This window comes from Acomys russatus, chromosome 7 (assembly GCF_903995435.1).
Source record: "Acomys russatus chromosome 7, mAcoRus1.1, whole genome shotgun sequence".
Lineage (NCBI taxonomy): Eukaryota > Metazoa > Chordata > Mammalia > Rodentia > Muridae > Acomys > Acomys russatus.
In genome coordinates, this window is record NC_067143.1 from 49,646,150 (window position 1) to 49,664,403 (window position 18,254).

General features: G+C 39.4%; 1 protein-coding gene across 1 annotated transcript in view; it reads left to right on the top strand.

The window, feature by feature from the left end:
- The window catches only part of Rsf1 (remodeling and spacing factor 1), a 114,070-nt gene that overhangs the window by 71,458 nt on the left and 24,358 nt on the right, over window positions 1-18,254 (top strand). The window contains exons 6-8 of the mRNA XM_051148975.1: window positions 13,246-15,005; window positions 17,156-17,362; window positions 18,141-18,245. Of these exons, the coding sequence (XP_051004932.1) occupies window positions 13,246-15,005; window positions 17,156-17,362; window positions 18,141-18,245 (2,072 nt within the window). The remainder of the gene's footprint in view (window positions 1-13,245; window positions 15,006-17,155; window positions 17,363-18,140; window positions 18,246-18,254) is intronic.

Here is an 18,254-nt window from a genome sequence, read left to right on the forward strand (position 1 = left end):
AAAACTATCTAGACCTAAAAACATCTTAATCCTAAACAACTAAGCTTAATTGTGAAACTAAACTATCTGTTCTTTGACCCCATCAGAGACTTGAGAAGGAATAAGATTAATTATCTGATTAATAGGAAATGCAGGTTAGCAGCTTCCAAAATGAGAAAACGACAGAGACAGTTTGCTGCCTGATCATTCACCTAAAACTCTATAATGTTGGAGCATCCTCTTCAGCCTTCTGGCCCAGTATATCTGACAGGCTATCTCGGCCTGTTTTTTGAAGTACAGTTTCTCATTGAACCTGGAGCCCTCTGTTGAGCTGGAATGGCTGACCAGCAAGCACCAGGGACCCTCTTGCCTCTGCCTTTTCAGCTCTGGGTTAGCGACAGGCATGACAGTGCCCAGTTTCCCATGGCTGCCGGAGATCAAGCTCAAGTCCTCATGTTTGAGTTCTTTACCTACTGACCATCTCTCCCCACCCTTCTGTGCTTGTTGAAGCTGCACGTCTGTGTAACTAAGGGTAGCTCAGCCTTCAGACCCTTATCTCTTACGCTGTCCTCTCAGATGTGGTGACCGTGATCTGTCCCGTGGTGAGACTAAAGAAATGCAGCACTAGTTGGTCACTTTATCACTGTTGAATGTCAGCAGACATTGCTGCTGGACTTGGAAGGAAATGTGAACAGTTTTCAGCAGTATGTGATGTATTACAGTCGTAAGGCAGGATGTGACAAAATTTTAAAAGTGTAGTTACAATTTGGAAATTAGGCAAAAAAGAAGAGGTGGTAGATGAGAACTGGAGAGAATATTGAAGCCATTCGTTAATGAGTTAGTCGGATGGCTGTCCTCTAGACTTAATCTCAGGAAGATGATTCTTTCATTTCCGTGTAGTGGGTGCTAAGGAGAAGCATTATTTACTGTAAACTTGTGCACAAGTACGAATATGACAGAAAAGGGCCTTGAAATTTTACCAGCAACTGAATATGTAGGTAGGTAGAACTGCATTTGACAAATTCCTAACTTTCTGAAGAGTGCTGTCCGTAAACCCCCAGCCAGCCGTGCCCTGCGCTCTTCAGCTGTCGCCTACTGTTTATTGCCTCATGGGCTCAGGTTACTTAGAACTTTGGTTCTCTCCCCCCGCCCAGCTGCCTTGTCTTGTCTTTGCCTTCTTATGCAGGTCTCTCCTGCTTGCTTTGGGAGGCTTGATAATACTCTGAAATTAACCTTTTGATTCCTTCCTCAGTTTGTCTAGACTCTTAGATTTTTAAAAAAATATTTATTTATTTTGTATACAGTGCTCTGCCTGCATGCACAAAAGGGTACCAGATCACATTATAAATGGTTGCTGGGAATTGAACTCAAGACCTTTGGAAGAGCAGCCAGTGCTCTTAACCTCTGAGCCATCTCTCCAGCCCCACTACTTGATATTTTATGTCACTTGTATTAGAGTCTTTCGCAGCAGATGCTTATAGCTGCCAGATGGTTGAATTTTTATTTCCAAACTATGGCTCTTAGTCGTGTCTGTTGTGGTCTGGTTAAAGGTTGTTGAGAGTTCAGTGTATACTTTCAGATGGTATTTTTGTAGGAATTCACAGTGCTTAAAGAATGTGAAAACATTTATTGCTCCTTTTACCCTCTGTTATATACTGTTTTCTAATTTAGAAGGAACAAAAAATGAAAAAGTAACTTCTGAGAAAAATGAATTTGAGGTGAACTAAACTAACTTTAAAGTATCGCTTCGCTCCTACTGCCTGGAAAGAACGTTTGCTAATTTTTATACCATATGCTTCTGCACGTATGTAAGCAGACGAAGAAGTGTTATTTGAGGGTGTCCAGTACAAAGTGAACCTGTCGAATGGCAGTTTTCAGAGTGATTTAGTCTATAAATATCTCTAATTCTTACTGTATTTGGTTTAAAAGTGCTAAGATAAACTCACCTTTTAAAGGTGTACAGGTACTAGTTTTTGTATATTCGTGATACAGGAAACCATAACCATGATCTAATGCTAGATAGAACATTTCCATCAACCCTCAAAGAAATTGTAATCATTGAGTAGCTGTTCACCGTCGCTCCTCTTAGCCCTTGGAACTGGTGATGTGCCTTCCCTGTATAAATTTGTCTCTTAAGGACATTTCATGTAAATGAAGTATTATCATACACCTTTATGTTTGATTTCTTTCACTTAACATGTTTTTAAGTTTTACTCGTGTGCTTTATTAGTGTGTCCTTTTGAAGCATGTCCCGTTTGTATGTGTAATAATTTTGTTTGTGCCTTTACTACTTGGACATAAGAGTTATTTGAACTTTATGGATCTGTGAATAATGCAGCTATAAACGAACGTTCGTGTGTGTGTGTGTGTGTGTGTGTGTGTGTGTGTGTGTGTGTGTGTGTGTGTGTGTAAGGATATGTGAATTTTGGGTTTTGGCTGGTGCTAAGTACCAGAGCAAGAGCCACAGGAACACATCCTAGACATACACTATGCCTCTGAGTTAGAAGTATGACTTTTTCCTCCTCCTTCTCTTCCTCCTCCTCCTCTCTATGTCTGTCTGTCTGTCTCCCCCCCCACCCCCCGCAGTACTGATGGCCTCCTGCTTGTTGGCTGAGTATTCTCCCATTAAGTTGACCTTGAATTTGATCTCCTCCTGCTTCCACTTCCCAAGTGTTGTTTACAGGCCCGCCCTAGATCTCTGTGTGTTTTATTGGAAATTGGGCCTGGAGACTCCCATGCGTTGTGCCAGCACTGTGCTACCAAACTACATTCTCAGCCTTTATTTTTACTTTTTTTTTTTTTTTTCCCCCCTTCTTCTAAAGTTTTGCTATGTTGTCCAGGCTAGGCTTGAGATTGCAGTCCCCCTGCCTCATCCTCCCAAATAGCTACTGTCTTTAGAGGCTTGCCCTACTATGCCTTTCTTTAGACCATCATTTTCATAATAGAAATGAGATAGCCACGTAATGATTGAATGGTAAGGTCTTCACATACTATGTATGTATGTATGTATGTATGTATGTATGAGTTCTCATCCTAGACTACATAGTGAGATTATCTCAAAACAGAACAAAACAATTTATGTTTTTGTTTGAGTCTGGGTCTCAGGACATTGCCCAGGCTCGTTTTCCTATACTCAAATGGTCCTTTCCTCAGCATCCCAGGTAGCAAAGACTACAGACATGGACCACTACACCCAGCTGTTACTTAAATTTTACTCATGTATTCAGCATTTTCCAAAGACTTTTATACACTGGAGTGTTGAGTAGCCATGACAGTGTTGTAAGGGTTAGACGCAGGAAGGTTGGGGTCGAGAGAAGTGCAGACTGTGCAGTGTATAGTGGAAGCTTATTAAGAATATAAATAAAGTGAGATGGTCTTGGTGAGCTTGTGTTGTTCATTCTACTATTGTTTCTGTCCTTCTCCTCTTTACTCTCAGAACTGCACCAGTGTGATCTCATTAAAATAAGGGAGATGGAGACACTGCTTAAAATTAAGTTAACTGTAAGAGATGGGTCTGAGACAGGAGTTGTAGACCTTGCCTTGGCTGAAAATAAGCATCTGTGATGAGGTGGAGCTGCTGCCTTGTGAATTGAAGGCAGAATCATCTGAGGTGTGAGCATGACAGAGATTGTAGACCAAGGCATAGGGAAGAAGATTGACGCTTTGCTGTAGAAAATGGGAAAGTTACTAGGCATTTTCAGAGCCTGATGGATTGAGGCTCTGAGAGGGAGGGAGGGAGGGAGGGAGGGAGGAACAGCCTGTAGGAGTCAGTTCCATCCATCCTTCAAGCTTACTGTGGGTTCAAGCTCAGGTCAGGTGTAGTGATCAATGCCTTTACCACTGAGCAATCTTGCTGGGCCCTCTTTTTAAATATTCCCTACTACTAGTCCCAGATTTTTATTATTTTTAGATTTAATTTTATGTGTATGAGTACTTTGCCTGTTTGTCTGTCTCTGCACCACCTGAGTGCTTGGTGCCTGAAGGAGTAAGAAAGAGGACATTGGATCCCCTGAAATTGGAATTACAGGTATTTGGTTATAATCTGTCCTGTGGGTGCTGAGAATCAAACCCTGGTTTTCTGCGAGAGCAGCCAGTTCTCTGCTGGGCCATCACTCCAGTTTTGCCTTATCTTCACTCCTTTTTTTTTTAAAACTATTATTATATTTATTTTAGTGTTTGTGCATATGCCACTGTGCAGGTGTAGCGATCAGAGGATATCTTGCGAGAGTTGGTTCTCTATACCATGTGGGTTTTGGGATTTGACCATTCATAAGACTTTTCATCAAGTGCCTTTGCCTGCTCACCTTCCCAGTGTTGTTGCTTTTTGTGCTGACATTCACCCGTCACCAGCATAGCGCTCTGCTTATAGAAGATGCATGGGAGTCAGAGGCAGGTGGATCTCTGACTTCGAGGCCAGCCTGGTCTATAAAGTGAGTTCCAGGACAGGCAGGGCTGTTATATAGAGAAACTCTGTCTCAAAAAACAAAACAAACAAAAAGATGCAGTGTGTCTGTTTATTATTACTTTTGAATATATGTTGACTGGACAAATTCAAACTTGTTATAAATGAGTAGATCATGTGGAGTTTTGTTTTTTTTTTTTTTTTAAACAGATCCACTCTGTATTGCTCTCCTGTAATTTGATTCTTAATCTTCAATTGTCCATCTTGAAAAACATGCTTTATTCAGTTGATATAAAATAAGAGACAAGTTAATGTAGAGTACTGTTGGGTTAATTGTTGTAGTTTACCTACAGATCAATATTAATGGAAATGTGTCTTGATAAAGAATATATAGGATTGTCTGGGTTTAGATCCCTTTATCCTAAACAAACCAGTTGGTCACCCTAAATTGTTTTTTTCTAACTTTTTATTGTAAAGGAAATTATATGTTTACTAAAGAAAACTTGAAGATAAAGCAAAAATATAAAGTATTCATTAGTAACTACCCTGTTCCTCTTACCTGCTTTAGGTTCAAACCTGAAAACACATACAGGAAGCGTATTTCTAGAATTAGTTGGTACTCTGTATGACTACTAGTATCATGAGATTTTAAGATAATATTTATTTATTTAATTAATTATTTATTTATTTATTTATTTATTTATTTGAAATAAGGAAGAAAATTTAATCATATGCTGCTGAAAGTATATTTTGAAACAAGACAGCCCTGCCGTTACATATTCATTTCTCTATCATACTTTAAGTCTCAGAAATGAACCTAGTAAGATTTTTCATCAGCAAACCAGGATACCAGCTAACCACGTGTAAATATAGTGTATTAAAGCACAGATGAGAGTATTTACTAAATATATTTTTCTCATTTTAAGAAAATATTCTTCATTCCTAAAACATTAAATATCTGTTTGGACTCACTAGAATGCTTAGATTTCAGTGCTCTGAGCTGAGGCAGAAGGTATAGAGTGAGCGAAACCCCTTCAAATCACTCAGCCTGATATAAACAATTAAGTAATTTCAAATGTAAGGAGCTGAGTTTAAAAACCGTTGTCTGCCAGCTATCTACTTCAGAATCCTTTTCAGAGCTAGTTCTTCAAATAAGATAATATTTATACCTGAAGAAAAGTTTAGGAGAGTCAAATGAAAACCAAAATATTATGAGATCAGTGGCAATAGACAAGTCCCCTTATTTTTTTTTTTCCTCTGTCTCATACTTGGTGGATTTTCTGATAGGAGACAGATTTGAATTTTTCTTTAACAAGCACGCATGTATTTAGAGAAGGAGAGCCAAGGTCTTACACCAAAGCCAGCTTTAATTTTTAATTGAATTGGGACCACATAAAGACCGTTTGCCACTTATATCTATAGAGGGCAGCAGAGCAGTTGGAGGTACCATCTGGCCAGTCCACTCTTGGTACATAGTCTCTTGATGATCCCGCCCTTTGTCTTCAGCTGTATCACTTGTCCAGTGGTCTCTGGATTCCTTAGTTACATGCATTTATTCTGAAAAGATAAAAACAAAACCCTGTCCCAACTTTTTCCTGGGTTCCTCCCCCCCACAACCCCCCCCCCCCCCCCCCGCAACCCACAGGTTATATCTTTCCTACAGCAGATATTTGTTGGCAACAGAAAAAGTATTATCTCTGAATTGAAATCTTAAAAAATTCTTTCAGGGGCTGGAGAGATGGCTCAGAAGTTAAGGGCACCACCTGCTTTTCCCGAGGTCCTGAGTTCAATTCCCAGCAACCACATGGTGGCTCACAACCATCTATAATGAGATCTGGTGCCCTCTTCTGACATTCAGGGGTACATGCAGGCAAAACAATGTATACATAATAAATAAATATTTTTAGAAAATTCTTTCAAAAATTTGAAACTAAATGTACTTTAGTATGTGTGGATAAATATACATATATTTCCTTTTCTCTTTACATATAAATTCAAGGTTTCCATGTGATTACTTTTAGATTACAAAAGACATTCACTTTGAATTTCAGCCTGCCTTTTGCAATACGCTTTGAAATTTAAATTATTAATTCTTATGTATCTGCCTCTGCCTCCCACGTGCTGGTATTAAAAATGTGAACCACTACTGCCTGGATGTGGATTTCTTATACTAGGTATTCTCATAGAATTGCCTTGGTTTAGTTTGGTTCTCCATTTCCTTTTAATTTTAATTTTTAGTGTTAGGGGTAAACTTTCATGTTTTTCCAATGTATAATTCAGTATTCTTGTTGATTTATTCTTAATTTGCTCCCTGCAAAATTTTAATATTCTAGTCTTAATTAAACATGCTGCCAATTAGTCCAATATTTTATTATTTTCAGACATACTGTCTTGCCCGTAGAGGCCACATAAAATTTGATGTTTTGCTAGGATTTGCTCTTTCCATTCGTGTCGCCCCTGACTGGATAGATACCTTTGCCATTTATCTGCCAGTTAGTGGTTTTTCATTTTGATGACCATATAGCTATACCATTTCACACATACCAGAATTGGAGAAGGTAGATTTTCCTTTTGCTTTCCTAGTTGTTTATCCTATTGCCAATAGTGCTGCGGTGGTGTTTGTGGTTCCTTCCTTAGTATTGGCCATTCCCTCTCTCTCGTCTGTAAGCTGGCACTTTCCATTAGTTTTGGTTCCATTGGTGGTTGATGAGCCATTAGTAGTAAGCTATGGGTTAGCCAAATGTTGGTCTTCACAGTTTAACAGGTACCTCTTTTGGGGGAAGGGTGAGCAATTTAGGGGGGGGGGATTATAGGCAACTGAGGTATTTCCTTGGTATGGGAAGGCACAGATGCCTTTGCTACCACATTGTGCTCACAAAGGAATTCAGACAGGTACCATTTCCACTATAATGCCTTTATTCCATGGCTAAGCCTGCGAAGAACTCTGCCATCAAATGGATCCGATCCATCATTGTAAAGGGAGCCCTTATGACCATAGGATGGTTGTCAATGACTGTGTATAAGGTTCTCCATGCCTCCTAAAACGTCCAGATTTTTTTTTTCTCAAAGAGAGTGTATTTATTCTCTGTATGCGGAAAGCATTTGTAACAGAAGCCAATAGGCAAATGTTGGTGTGCCAGTTCACCAGTAAATATGATACCCATAATTAGGTATCTTCTGGTCCAGTCTTGGTCAAGTTTGAATGCACAGAGATGAACTTACCAACTTACAATCTGTCCGCATTGGAAATAGCTACCTTATTAGTAACCCTGTAGAGGGCTTTTTTTTTTTTTTAAATAATCTGTAAATGTGGTATATGATTTCTCTAGTGTGAAAACATAATAGAAGCTGTATCTGAGTTTTGTCCCTTGGTAGTGGGATTAAAGGTGTGAGCCTCTGCTGCCACCTCCTGCACCTTGTTCACTGTAAGTCTAGAATTTAGAACCATCTAACTTACAGGGTCTGCGTACCTCTGCTGGGATTAAAGGCCTGGGCTGCCACACCCTCTCCACATACTTAACCTTCACTTCGACTCTTAGAGATTTCGAAAACAAGTTTGAATTGTAATAACACTTTGAATTTACTTTAAACATTTTAACCCCCCACTTCTTGGGGATGGGTGGGATTTGGTTTTCTTCGCGACAGGGTTTCAAACTCACAGAGATCTGTTCACTTCTGCCTCTCTGAGTACACCACTGCACCTGGCCGTTTTAAATCTCTTCACTGTGTTTTTAATACCAAACAACAAAAATATCCTTTTTATTTAAGGAGAAAATTCAAAAGCTGATGTCCAAGACAGCGTGAGCCACATAACAATTTACAGTCTAACATTCTAGCGTAGAATTAATACACATGGTTTGAGAAAACCCATTTTTCATTTTATACCAGTAAGGAAAGTGTGCCTTTGGTAATTTGTCATTTGAAAGTATTGTTTTTATTTTTTAATGTCTAACCAAGTGAAAGGCATTTTTTTAGTCTTTATAAGTTAGTTTAGGGGCTGGAGAGATGGCTCAGTGGTTAAGAGCACTGCCTGCTCTTCCAAAGGACCCGGGTTCAATTTCCAGCACCCACATGGCAACTCACAACTGTCTGTAACTCCAAGATCTGACACCCTCACACCAATGAACATAGATTAAAGTTAAATAAAAAATATTTTTAAAAAAATAAGTTAGTTTAGACCAAATGAACAAGATGCCTCTCCTTATTTAGGAGATCTCTCCTGTTCAAACTTAATCTTTATCAATTTTTGATGGTATCCATAGCTTTTCTTCTGTGTAAACAAAGGCAAAACCAAATGTACCACATATTCTGTTTGCTAATCTGAGGTCAACACATCTTTAAAATATACGGGCTGACTTACATAGCAGTTTTTTTTTCTACTATCCAATGTCTCTTTGTAGCTGTTGTGTCTTGCTTATGTACAACGTGGATGATCAGTGACTGTTCTTGATAATACCTTTTAAGCATTCTTTATTTTATGGTTTGTTTCTGAGATTGGAGGAATGCTAATCTGTGTTCTCCAATGCTGCAACAAATCTTGTCCCCATAAATTCATGGCTATAGTAGCCACATGTGTCTTTAATGTTCCTGTTTGGTTTTTTGGCCCTATACACTCGACCAATCTTGTACTTTGTTTTACTTAAGATAAAGCTCCAATTTCTAGAAGTTGAATATTTACTTTCTGGAGAGACAAATCTGGATCCCAGCCAAGATTTTGGTGAAATTATTGTTACATCTGCTCTCATATATCTACTAAACCTTCCATTTTAATTGTTTGTTTGTTTTTTAGCTTTGTTCTTTGATCATTTATAGCAAATTACCAAAAGGCTTGTTTTGTGATTTCTCTTGGATTTTTTGTTCTATTTTGTGAGCAGTGTTATTTTTAACAACAGGCATTAAATCTTTTAATTGCTCTGTGGATGAATTTCTTTGAATCTGACAAGGAACAATTGAATCAAATTTGATAAGAGCGGCCCCCTAGGGCATTTCTCTGTGGCCAAGGGGTGCCCTTGCCTGGTCTTAGCTGATCTGCATTCATCAGTCCACTGCAGGCTGTTGCCACACCTCCTGCGTACTCCAGAAGCCTTGGACCTTCTTTTGCGATTATTTCTAGAAAATATATTATTTCTAGGAATACCTTGCCTACAGTCCCTTTTGAAATGACCTGGTTTACCACAATTAAGACATCTGACATTTTGATTTTTCTTAAAACATTTAAAAATTACATTGCCTATGACAGTAGCATCATGAACATGAGATCCAATGTGTACTGTATTTCTGATCCATTCATCTGTTTGTGCTGATCCTTTAAAGTCCTAATCATCCTTTTGCGTTCTGAATTAGAATTTTCTTTTTCTTTCTTTTTTTGTTATTTTTATTATTAGTAGTAGTAGTAATAGTAGTTGTTGTTGTCGTCGTCGTTTTGGTTTTTCCAGACGGGCTTTCTCTGTGTAGCCTTGCCTGTCCTTGACTCACTTTGTAGACCAGGCTGGCCTCGAACTCACAGCGAGCTGCCTGCCTCTGCCTTCCGAGTGCTGGGATTAAAGTTGTGTGCCACCACACCCAGCCGAATTAGGATTTTCAAAAACCAAACACTTAATTAAAATATGTCTGACTTCTGAATCGGCTACTATTCTATTTACATCTGAAGTTAATGTTTCCAGATTATCAGTGAAGGCTTCTTTTGGACCTTGTACATTTCTAGTAATGCCGCAGACCTTTCCTTGTTGATCAACTTTAAGCATTTAAAGCTGCTAGATGATGTGGTGCCAAGGTGTGATCATCAATTTCGAGCTGCCTTTGTAACTCAGCATATTGACCATCACCTAGTAACTGATCCTGGGAAATATTAATACCTCTAGCCTTCTTCCACTGCTCTATGGTCTTAGCTTCCTCTTTCCATCATGTTTGCCACTGTAATTGAAGACCAACTTCCAGTATTGCTGTTGGCAAATCTTTCCTATCTTGGGGGATAATTACGCTCTGAGTTGCCCATGATTTTAATACCTGCTTAACGTGGGTGAGTGCACACCATATATATAAAACAACTGCTTCCTTAAATCTCAAATCTAGCATGTCTGTAAGATTCCATTTAACTCCTTCATAACCCTGGCGGTGCCTTGGTCTGCTGGTAGTTCCTGTTTAGTAACTGGATGAACTAAGGTTGGTTTTCTAACAACCGTGGGCTGCCCTTCTTCAGTTTAATCATGTGGTGGCACCATAAGTTCTTGTCTGAATTCCTCTGTGTCCTGAGTGTCTTTCTCATTTTCATTTGTGAGTCTAATTTTTCTTCTAAGCTTTGTATCTTATCAATCCACTTTTCATATTTTTCTTTTTCCTGTATCTCTAAAGCTTTTTTCTTTGAGAGGGTACAGAAATCTATTATGGTTACTAAGGATAAAATATGAAATAGCAAAATGATGATAATCACAATTGGAATTGAGCCAATTTCAGTTAGGTCATTTAGCCTTTCAGTTTTGCTTCTATTTTCAAGCCATCTAAAGTAGCAACATACAGGTCCCTAGTGCCTTATATTATGGTCTTTCGTATCCTTAACTCTCTCCTTGAGGACTTCCCAGGTAGCTTAACAAATCTAATTAATGGCTTTTCAGTTTCTCCACAGCTGGCATAATTTCTCTGAGTGTCAGATGTTATTTTTAACAAAAATCTCAATCTTTTGATTTTACCAATGAAGACTCAGGAGCCAGATGTTGTGGTGAAAGCCTGCTAGTTCAGAGGGATTGAGAGAGCATCCAGCTGACCCTCCTCTTCAGATAATTTCCAGAAGAAAGGGAAACCGTGCTGGAGAGATGGCTCAGAGGTTAAGAGCACTGCCTGCTCTTCCAGAGGTCCTGAGTTCAATTCCCAGCAACCACATGGTGGCTCACAACCATCTATAATGAGATCTGATGCCCTCTTCTGGCCTGCAGGTGTACCTACAGGCAGAGCACTGTATACATAATGAATAAAGGTGTGCACCACCTGAAGAAAAAAAGGGAAACCTTCCTTTCCCATGCCTTCTTAAAACACCCTCAAATTGAATATCCCTCCCTTCTACTTCTTGTGTTTCTCTCTGTCCATCCTTATGACTTCCTCTCACTCTGTGGATTGTTTTCTACGCTCACTTCCTGTCTGCTGGTTATATGCTCTGCCTTTTGACTTAGGCTTGATTTATTTAATTCAGGCGAAAAGCTCGGATTAAAGGTGTGTGCTAGGGCTGAGTTACAAAACTAGAAACGGTCTTTTCCAGTAAACAACACAATCAATCTCAGGGTTTGAGATGTACTCAAATACCCTGCTGTGTAGCTATAAGGAATTTGACACTTCTGTCCTGCTGTGTAGCTCTAAGGAATGTGACACTTCTGTCCTGCATGTACATCTGCACACAAAATACACAATTAGAAATAATTAGAAGTACTTTTTAAATTGTTAAACTTTGTTTTGTTTTTGTTTTTGTTTTTTTTACATTTAGGCTACAGTTTAGTGCCATTACAGTTTTATTTGATTAGATCAGCAAGTGTTTTCAGTGTCTTATAGGTAAATAATCTAATTCTGTCCCATAAGAATAATTCTGAGCTGGGCAGTGGTGGCACATAATGTTAATCCTAGTACTCGGGAGGCAGAGGCAGGTGGATGGCTGTGACTTCGAGGCCAGCCTGGTGTACAGATCGAGTCCAGGGCAGCCAAGGCTACACAGAAAAGCCCTGTCTCAAAACAAAACAAAACAAAACAAAAAGAATAAATCTGAGACTATTTGGACAAATAAAAATATGAATAAATAATTAGGAATCTGAGTAGTAAGTGCTATTAAAAAGCATATATATATAGAAATACATAATAAACACAGCAAACCATTCTTTATGGAGAAATACAGAGTTAAGTGGAATGGATTTTAATTGGTCTTAAAAGATTTAAGATTTTCACAATAATTGTTAGCCACCATTGAGAACTTGCTGAGCTACTCCCTATAGACCTTGTGTGCAAATATTGTGCATGTATAATAAATACACATAATATATACGAGTAAATTTGGCAGACACTTTACAAGTATGATAAGGATAGAAGCAGGTGCTTGCCTGGCTTGCTGGCCCCTGTCCTCAGGAGACCATCAGAGAAAAAGTGCTGGTGTTACAGTGAAAGAAATAGGATAGCATGACTCCAACTTTGTGAAAAATATACACAATTACAGATAGAGAGAAAACCTGAAATCCTCAGTGGTGGTTGCCTATGGGGAATAGGCTGATGGGCATTTGCCTTTGTCTCTTCATTTTCCCGCTACAGTGCTTACGTTACCTTGGTGACCTGAAATGCTTGTTGACTTATATACAAGAACATTTCTGACTTTATAAAAACATGTGGCCTTTGGAACTGTCTTACAAAGCATTTCTAGTTCATCTTTTTGAGGCGGCCCTTGAACTGGAATCAATTCCTTGAACTGTGTATATATTTGCATTCCATCAAGAACACTGACACTAAGTGTTGAGGGCAGACACCTGAGTCTGTATGTTAGTATCTAGAAACTGTGGCTCACAATTGATTTTGTTCTTTTTATTGTCAAGTTTTTAAACCAAAACACCCAGATACAAAAGTCTCACTATTGAAGTTGTGTTGTCTAAGATACTTTTTAAAAAATATTTATTTATTATTATGTATACAGTGTTGTTGCTTGTACACCTGCTAGCCAGAAGAGTATCAGGTTACATTATAGATGGTTGTGAGCCACCATGTGGTTGCTGGGAATTGAACTCAGGACCTTTGGAAGAGCAGGCGGTGCTCTTAACCACTGAGCCATCTCTCCAGCCCAATCTAAGATACTTTTTAACCTAAAAACTTTGGTTCATGTAAACTTTTTTTTCTGGTTGTAGAGGAATCGAAGGAAACTGAAAAGACAAAAGTTGATGAGCCGTCAGTAGTTTCTGGAAAGCGTTCTGTGGCCAATGTTCTAGAAGAAACAGCGGTGAAAATTGAAAAAGATGAAAAGGAGCTCGTGAAACTGCCAGTCATTGTGAAGCTAGAAAAACCTTTGCCAGAAGCTGAAGAGAAAACAATTACCAGAGAGGAAAGTGATTCCTTCAAGGAAAACGTTAAACCCATTAAAGTAGAGGTAAAAGAATGCAGAGTGGACTCAAAAGACCTCCAGGGCAGCTCGGAGAGGCCGGGCACGCAGGAGCCCGAGCGAGTAGAATTTGGTGGCAACATCAGATCTTCTCAGGACATCACGGAGAAGTCTACTGAGGAAACAGAGAAGCTTAAAAATGACCAGCAAGCCAAGATACCACTAAAGAAACGTGAGATTAAGCTGAGCGATGATTTTGACAGTCCAGTCAAAGGACCTTTGTGTAAGTCAGCTACTCCAACAAAAGAGTTTTTGAAAGATGAAATAAAACAAGAGGAGGAGACTTGTAAACGGGTCTCTACCATCAGTGCTTTGAGTCACGAAGGGAAACAACTTGTGAATGGAGAAATTAGTGATGACAAGGTAACTCCAAATTTTAAGACAGAACAAATGGAAATAGAGCTTTGTGATACCAAGGAAGATCACTGTAGCATCCTCTCTAAGGATGGAAATGCCGTCATGGAGGGAAGTGGTGCGCAGTGCTTAAATTCTGTTATAACAAGCACAAAGACTAGTGAGCTGGGGAAAGGGGCCCCGCTGGGAAAGGGTATAGATGGCTCTGTACCTGTCTTAGAGAGCCACAGTCAGAAAGGAAGGTTGGAGGAGCCTGGGCCTCCAGACATGGAAATGCCTCTTGAGCCTTCTGAAAAAGCAACAGATCACTCTTCAAAACCTGCTTTGTCTGCCACTGACTCCTGCAGGATGAAAGTCGAAGAGAAGGCCCCTAAAAGTAAGACTGAGAACCACACGCCAGGCATAGAGTGCTTGGACAGGGTGGACAAAGCCAAGAAGACTTTCACTGATAAGGACATACAAAGATTGAGTCCAATACCAGAAGAAGTTGTAAGGAGGGCTCCAGAACCAGAAAAGCCAGGGCCCTGCGAAGTGGCTGAAACTCCCCTCCCACCCGAGATGACAGGTGCCAAGGAGAAACTGACCTCGGGAAAGAAAGGTGTGAGTAGAGGTTCCAGTGAAGGTTGGCCCCACGAAGGCGCAAGCCCGGAATTTCCCAAAGAGGGTTCTGAGCCCTTGAAGGTGGAAATGGCAAATTTGGATAATGCCCAGACCTCTGGCATGGGGGATACTTCTGAGACAAAGGGCTCTGTGCAAAAAACCAAATTTAAGTATAAATTAGTTCCAGAAGGAGACAGCTCTGCCTCAGAAAATACAGAGATCACTTCTGAAAGGCAGAAGGAAGGCATCAAGTTGACAATTAGGATATCTAGTCGGAAAAAGAAGCCAGATTGTTCCCCACAAATCGATTCTGAAAGCAGAGACGAGAAGGTGGGGAAGGAAGAGGAGAAAACAAGCCTCGGGCGCACGTTAAGGAGGTCTCCGAGAATATCCAGGCCTACAGCGAAAGTAGCTGAGATCAGAGATCAGAAAGCCGACAAGAAAAGAGCAGAAGGAGAGGACGGAGGCGAAGGAGAATCGGCAGCTTTGCAGAAAGCGGACAAGAAAGAACACCTGAAAAAAGCAGAGAAGGATACAAACGCTAAAGTGAGCAAGGTAAAAAGCTTCCACCAACTTTTCCATGGAGAAAAAATTTTATTTTTTAGTAATTTTTTAATTTAACAAAAATTTTATATAAAATTTTAACGATTTTTTTACTATTTTTAATATTAATTCAAATTTTAATATTTTTAAAATATTAGTCTCCTTGTTTGACATGGACATGTGAAGGTCAGAGAAGGACTTGGAAGTATCTTCTCTCCTTCCCACCATGGGGATCAAATGTAGGTCGCCAGGCTTGGCAGCAAGTGCTTTTACCCACCGAGCCGTGCCATCTCGCTGGCCACTAAGTTTTCAATTTTTTTTTTTTTTTTTTTTTGCTCGTGTGTGTGTGTATGTGTGTTGTGTTGTATGTATTTGTGAACATCAGGTGGCTTCTTCTATCCCTCAACCCCTTATTTTGCAAAACAGCTTGAAGCTCCACGGCTCAACTTAGCCAGCCAGTTGGCTTCAGCAGTCCACCGTCTCTACCCCACCCCAGGCCGCAGACACATACTGTCATGCATGGCTTTTTATGTGGGTCTGTACATCCAAATTCTGGTCCTCATGTTATGTCACATACACTTTACTGATTGAGCCATCTCGCAAGCCTTGTGTTCTCAAATTTTTACTACAAAACTAATTAGGATCTAAGTTGTTTTTAGTGTTGTGTTGAAATAGTCATTCAAAAAAATTAATAATAAATATTCCTCTTTTCAAGAGTATGCCCACATACTAAATTTCAGACCATACAATGTTGTCTTTTAGATTCTGTTTCTATTCCAAGCAGTTCTAAGAATATGCTCTATAAGCTCTCCAACTAATGAGCCTGTGGAGTGCTGAAATGAAACTCCCCATATTAACAGTTGGGGTATACAGGTTTCATGCCTTTTCTCAAGCATTCATGTGTATGTTAATAAATATTTGTTCATAAAAAATGTTTGAATAATTGGATCAAACCTGTTTGTTTTGCTGTGAGTTTTTCACTTAACACCATTGTCTCTATTCTCATGTCAGGAATAACAGTCTACTTTAATTTATTTGTGGCCACATAGTATTTCATAGTGTGGATATACCTCAGTTTATTTAATTACTCCCTTATTAATTGACATTTAGGTTGTTTCCCATTTTTCACTATTACAGGCAATGCTGCATTGAAGATCCTTTTGGACATAAGTGAGTATATCTTTAGAATAGACTCCTAGAATTGGACTTCCTGGGTCAAGGGGCATGTGTACTGTAAAGTTGGTAGTTGTTCACACTGCCCTGCAGAAGCCCTATGACTGTACCGCATCGCCAGTGCACCAGAGTACCCATTTCTGTATTTTAATCATTAGCTTTACAAGCAGGAAATTCCTTTCTATGACTTTAATTTTGAGCAAAATCAAGTTTATAGTTCGTGGGAGCTTGCTGTTAAAAGTACTACTTTTATTCCTTTTAATGGCCAAGTTATTATTCATTGTCATACTTTGTTCCCTAAAATAAGGAATTTTTAATTATTTTGTAAACCTTTTGAATTATTTTGTTCTTTGATAGAAGCCTATAGCATAGCAATGAAGCCAAATAGTTAAACAATTGAAACTAGGTGATAAAATGACATATCATGATCAGTTCACTCTCTGGATCATAATAATTTAAAAGTTTACTGGGATTGTTTATATGCAGCCCTGACCTGCTTTTAAATTTTTTGCTTATAATTTAGAGTTTAAATTTTTGAAAAATAAGTGTGTGAGTATATCTTCCTGCTGTTGATATAGCCTTTTAAGTGTTCATGGCCTTTGACCCAGAATCCTGTTCAAGGAATTTATCCTAACCACAAAGATGGATGTAAACATTAACATCTATGAGGGTACATTGTGAAAGTGAAAAAATGGGAAACAACCACCCAAATGTGTGAATAAGATCAAAACAGCTATTTTTGGCATTTTATAAGACATAATGTCATTGTATAATCCCATTTTTAAGACACCCCCCTCAAATGTAGAAAAATAAAAATAAAAACGCATACCAAAACTTAGTAGTAGATAGACTTGATGACAAGACTGTAACAATTTTCATCTTTTTTTTTTTTTCCTGTATCAGCTAAATATTCTCCAAGGGACATGCAGTTTGGAGAAATCTTTTTTAAAAATCTTATGTCCACTTATCTCATCTTTTAATTATATAAGGTAAAAGCCAAAGGCAAAGTTCGATGGACTGGCTCTCGGACACGCGGGAGGTGGAAATACTCCAGCAATGACGAAAGCGAAGGGTCTGATAGTGACAAATCCTCCGCAGCCTCCGAAGAGGAGGAAGCAAAGGAAAGTGAGGAAGCAGTTCTTCCAGATGACGATGAACCGTGCAAAAAGTGCGGCCTCCCGAACCATCCAGAACTAGTACGTACCTGCTCCGAGGGGGCAGTGCTCATGTGGTGGCTATGCTCTGCGTATTCGGAGTGAACAGAAAAGTAATGCGTTCAGTAAATCTAGAACCTTTAGTTGTTTTAGTGCATAGCAGTGAATCATTGCCAGAAACTTGGAAATTCTTACACAGCAATAGTTATTGACTGTATTATACATAGCAGGAAGAAGGTGGTTTTCCAGCCTTAATAACTCTGTTCTTGGTGGAATAGGATGGAATTTCAGAAAGAATCTGTATACCAGAGTTGAACAAATAGGTAGTAGGAGCCAGGGCCAACCTTTTAGTAAGACCAATGGTAGACTGAACCCTAGGAAGCTCAGTTAATCTAGGTAGAAATGCAGGTGTGTGTGTGTGTATGTGTGCTCGTGCGTGCGTGTGTGCACGTGTATGCTATTATTAACTAATATGTTCTATGTGAGAGAACTTAATGTTAGTGACAGGTCATTGCAGTGAAGACTTCCCAGACTTTGGTTTCTAAATTCATCTGGAATAAAGGACTGGGCTTCTTCATTTTCTTAAAAATTCTCAGACAAATGCCAGGCATCGTGGCACACACCTTTAATCCCAGCACTCGGGAGGTAGAGGCAGGCAGATCACTGTGAGTTCGAAGCCAGCCTGGTCTACAAAGTGAGTCCAGGACAGCCAAGGCTACACAGAGAAACCCTGTCTCGAAAACCCAAAAAAAGAAAGAAAGAAAGAAATGCCATTATCTTAACAAAATACAGGTGTTGATGTTAATGTTGTTTATTTCAGATTCTTCTCTGTGATTCTTGTGACAGCGGATACCACACTGCCTGCCTCCGCCCTCCTTTGATGATCATCCCTGATGGAGAATGGTTCTGCCCTCCTTGCCAGCATGTACGACCC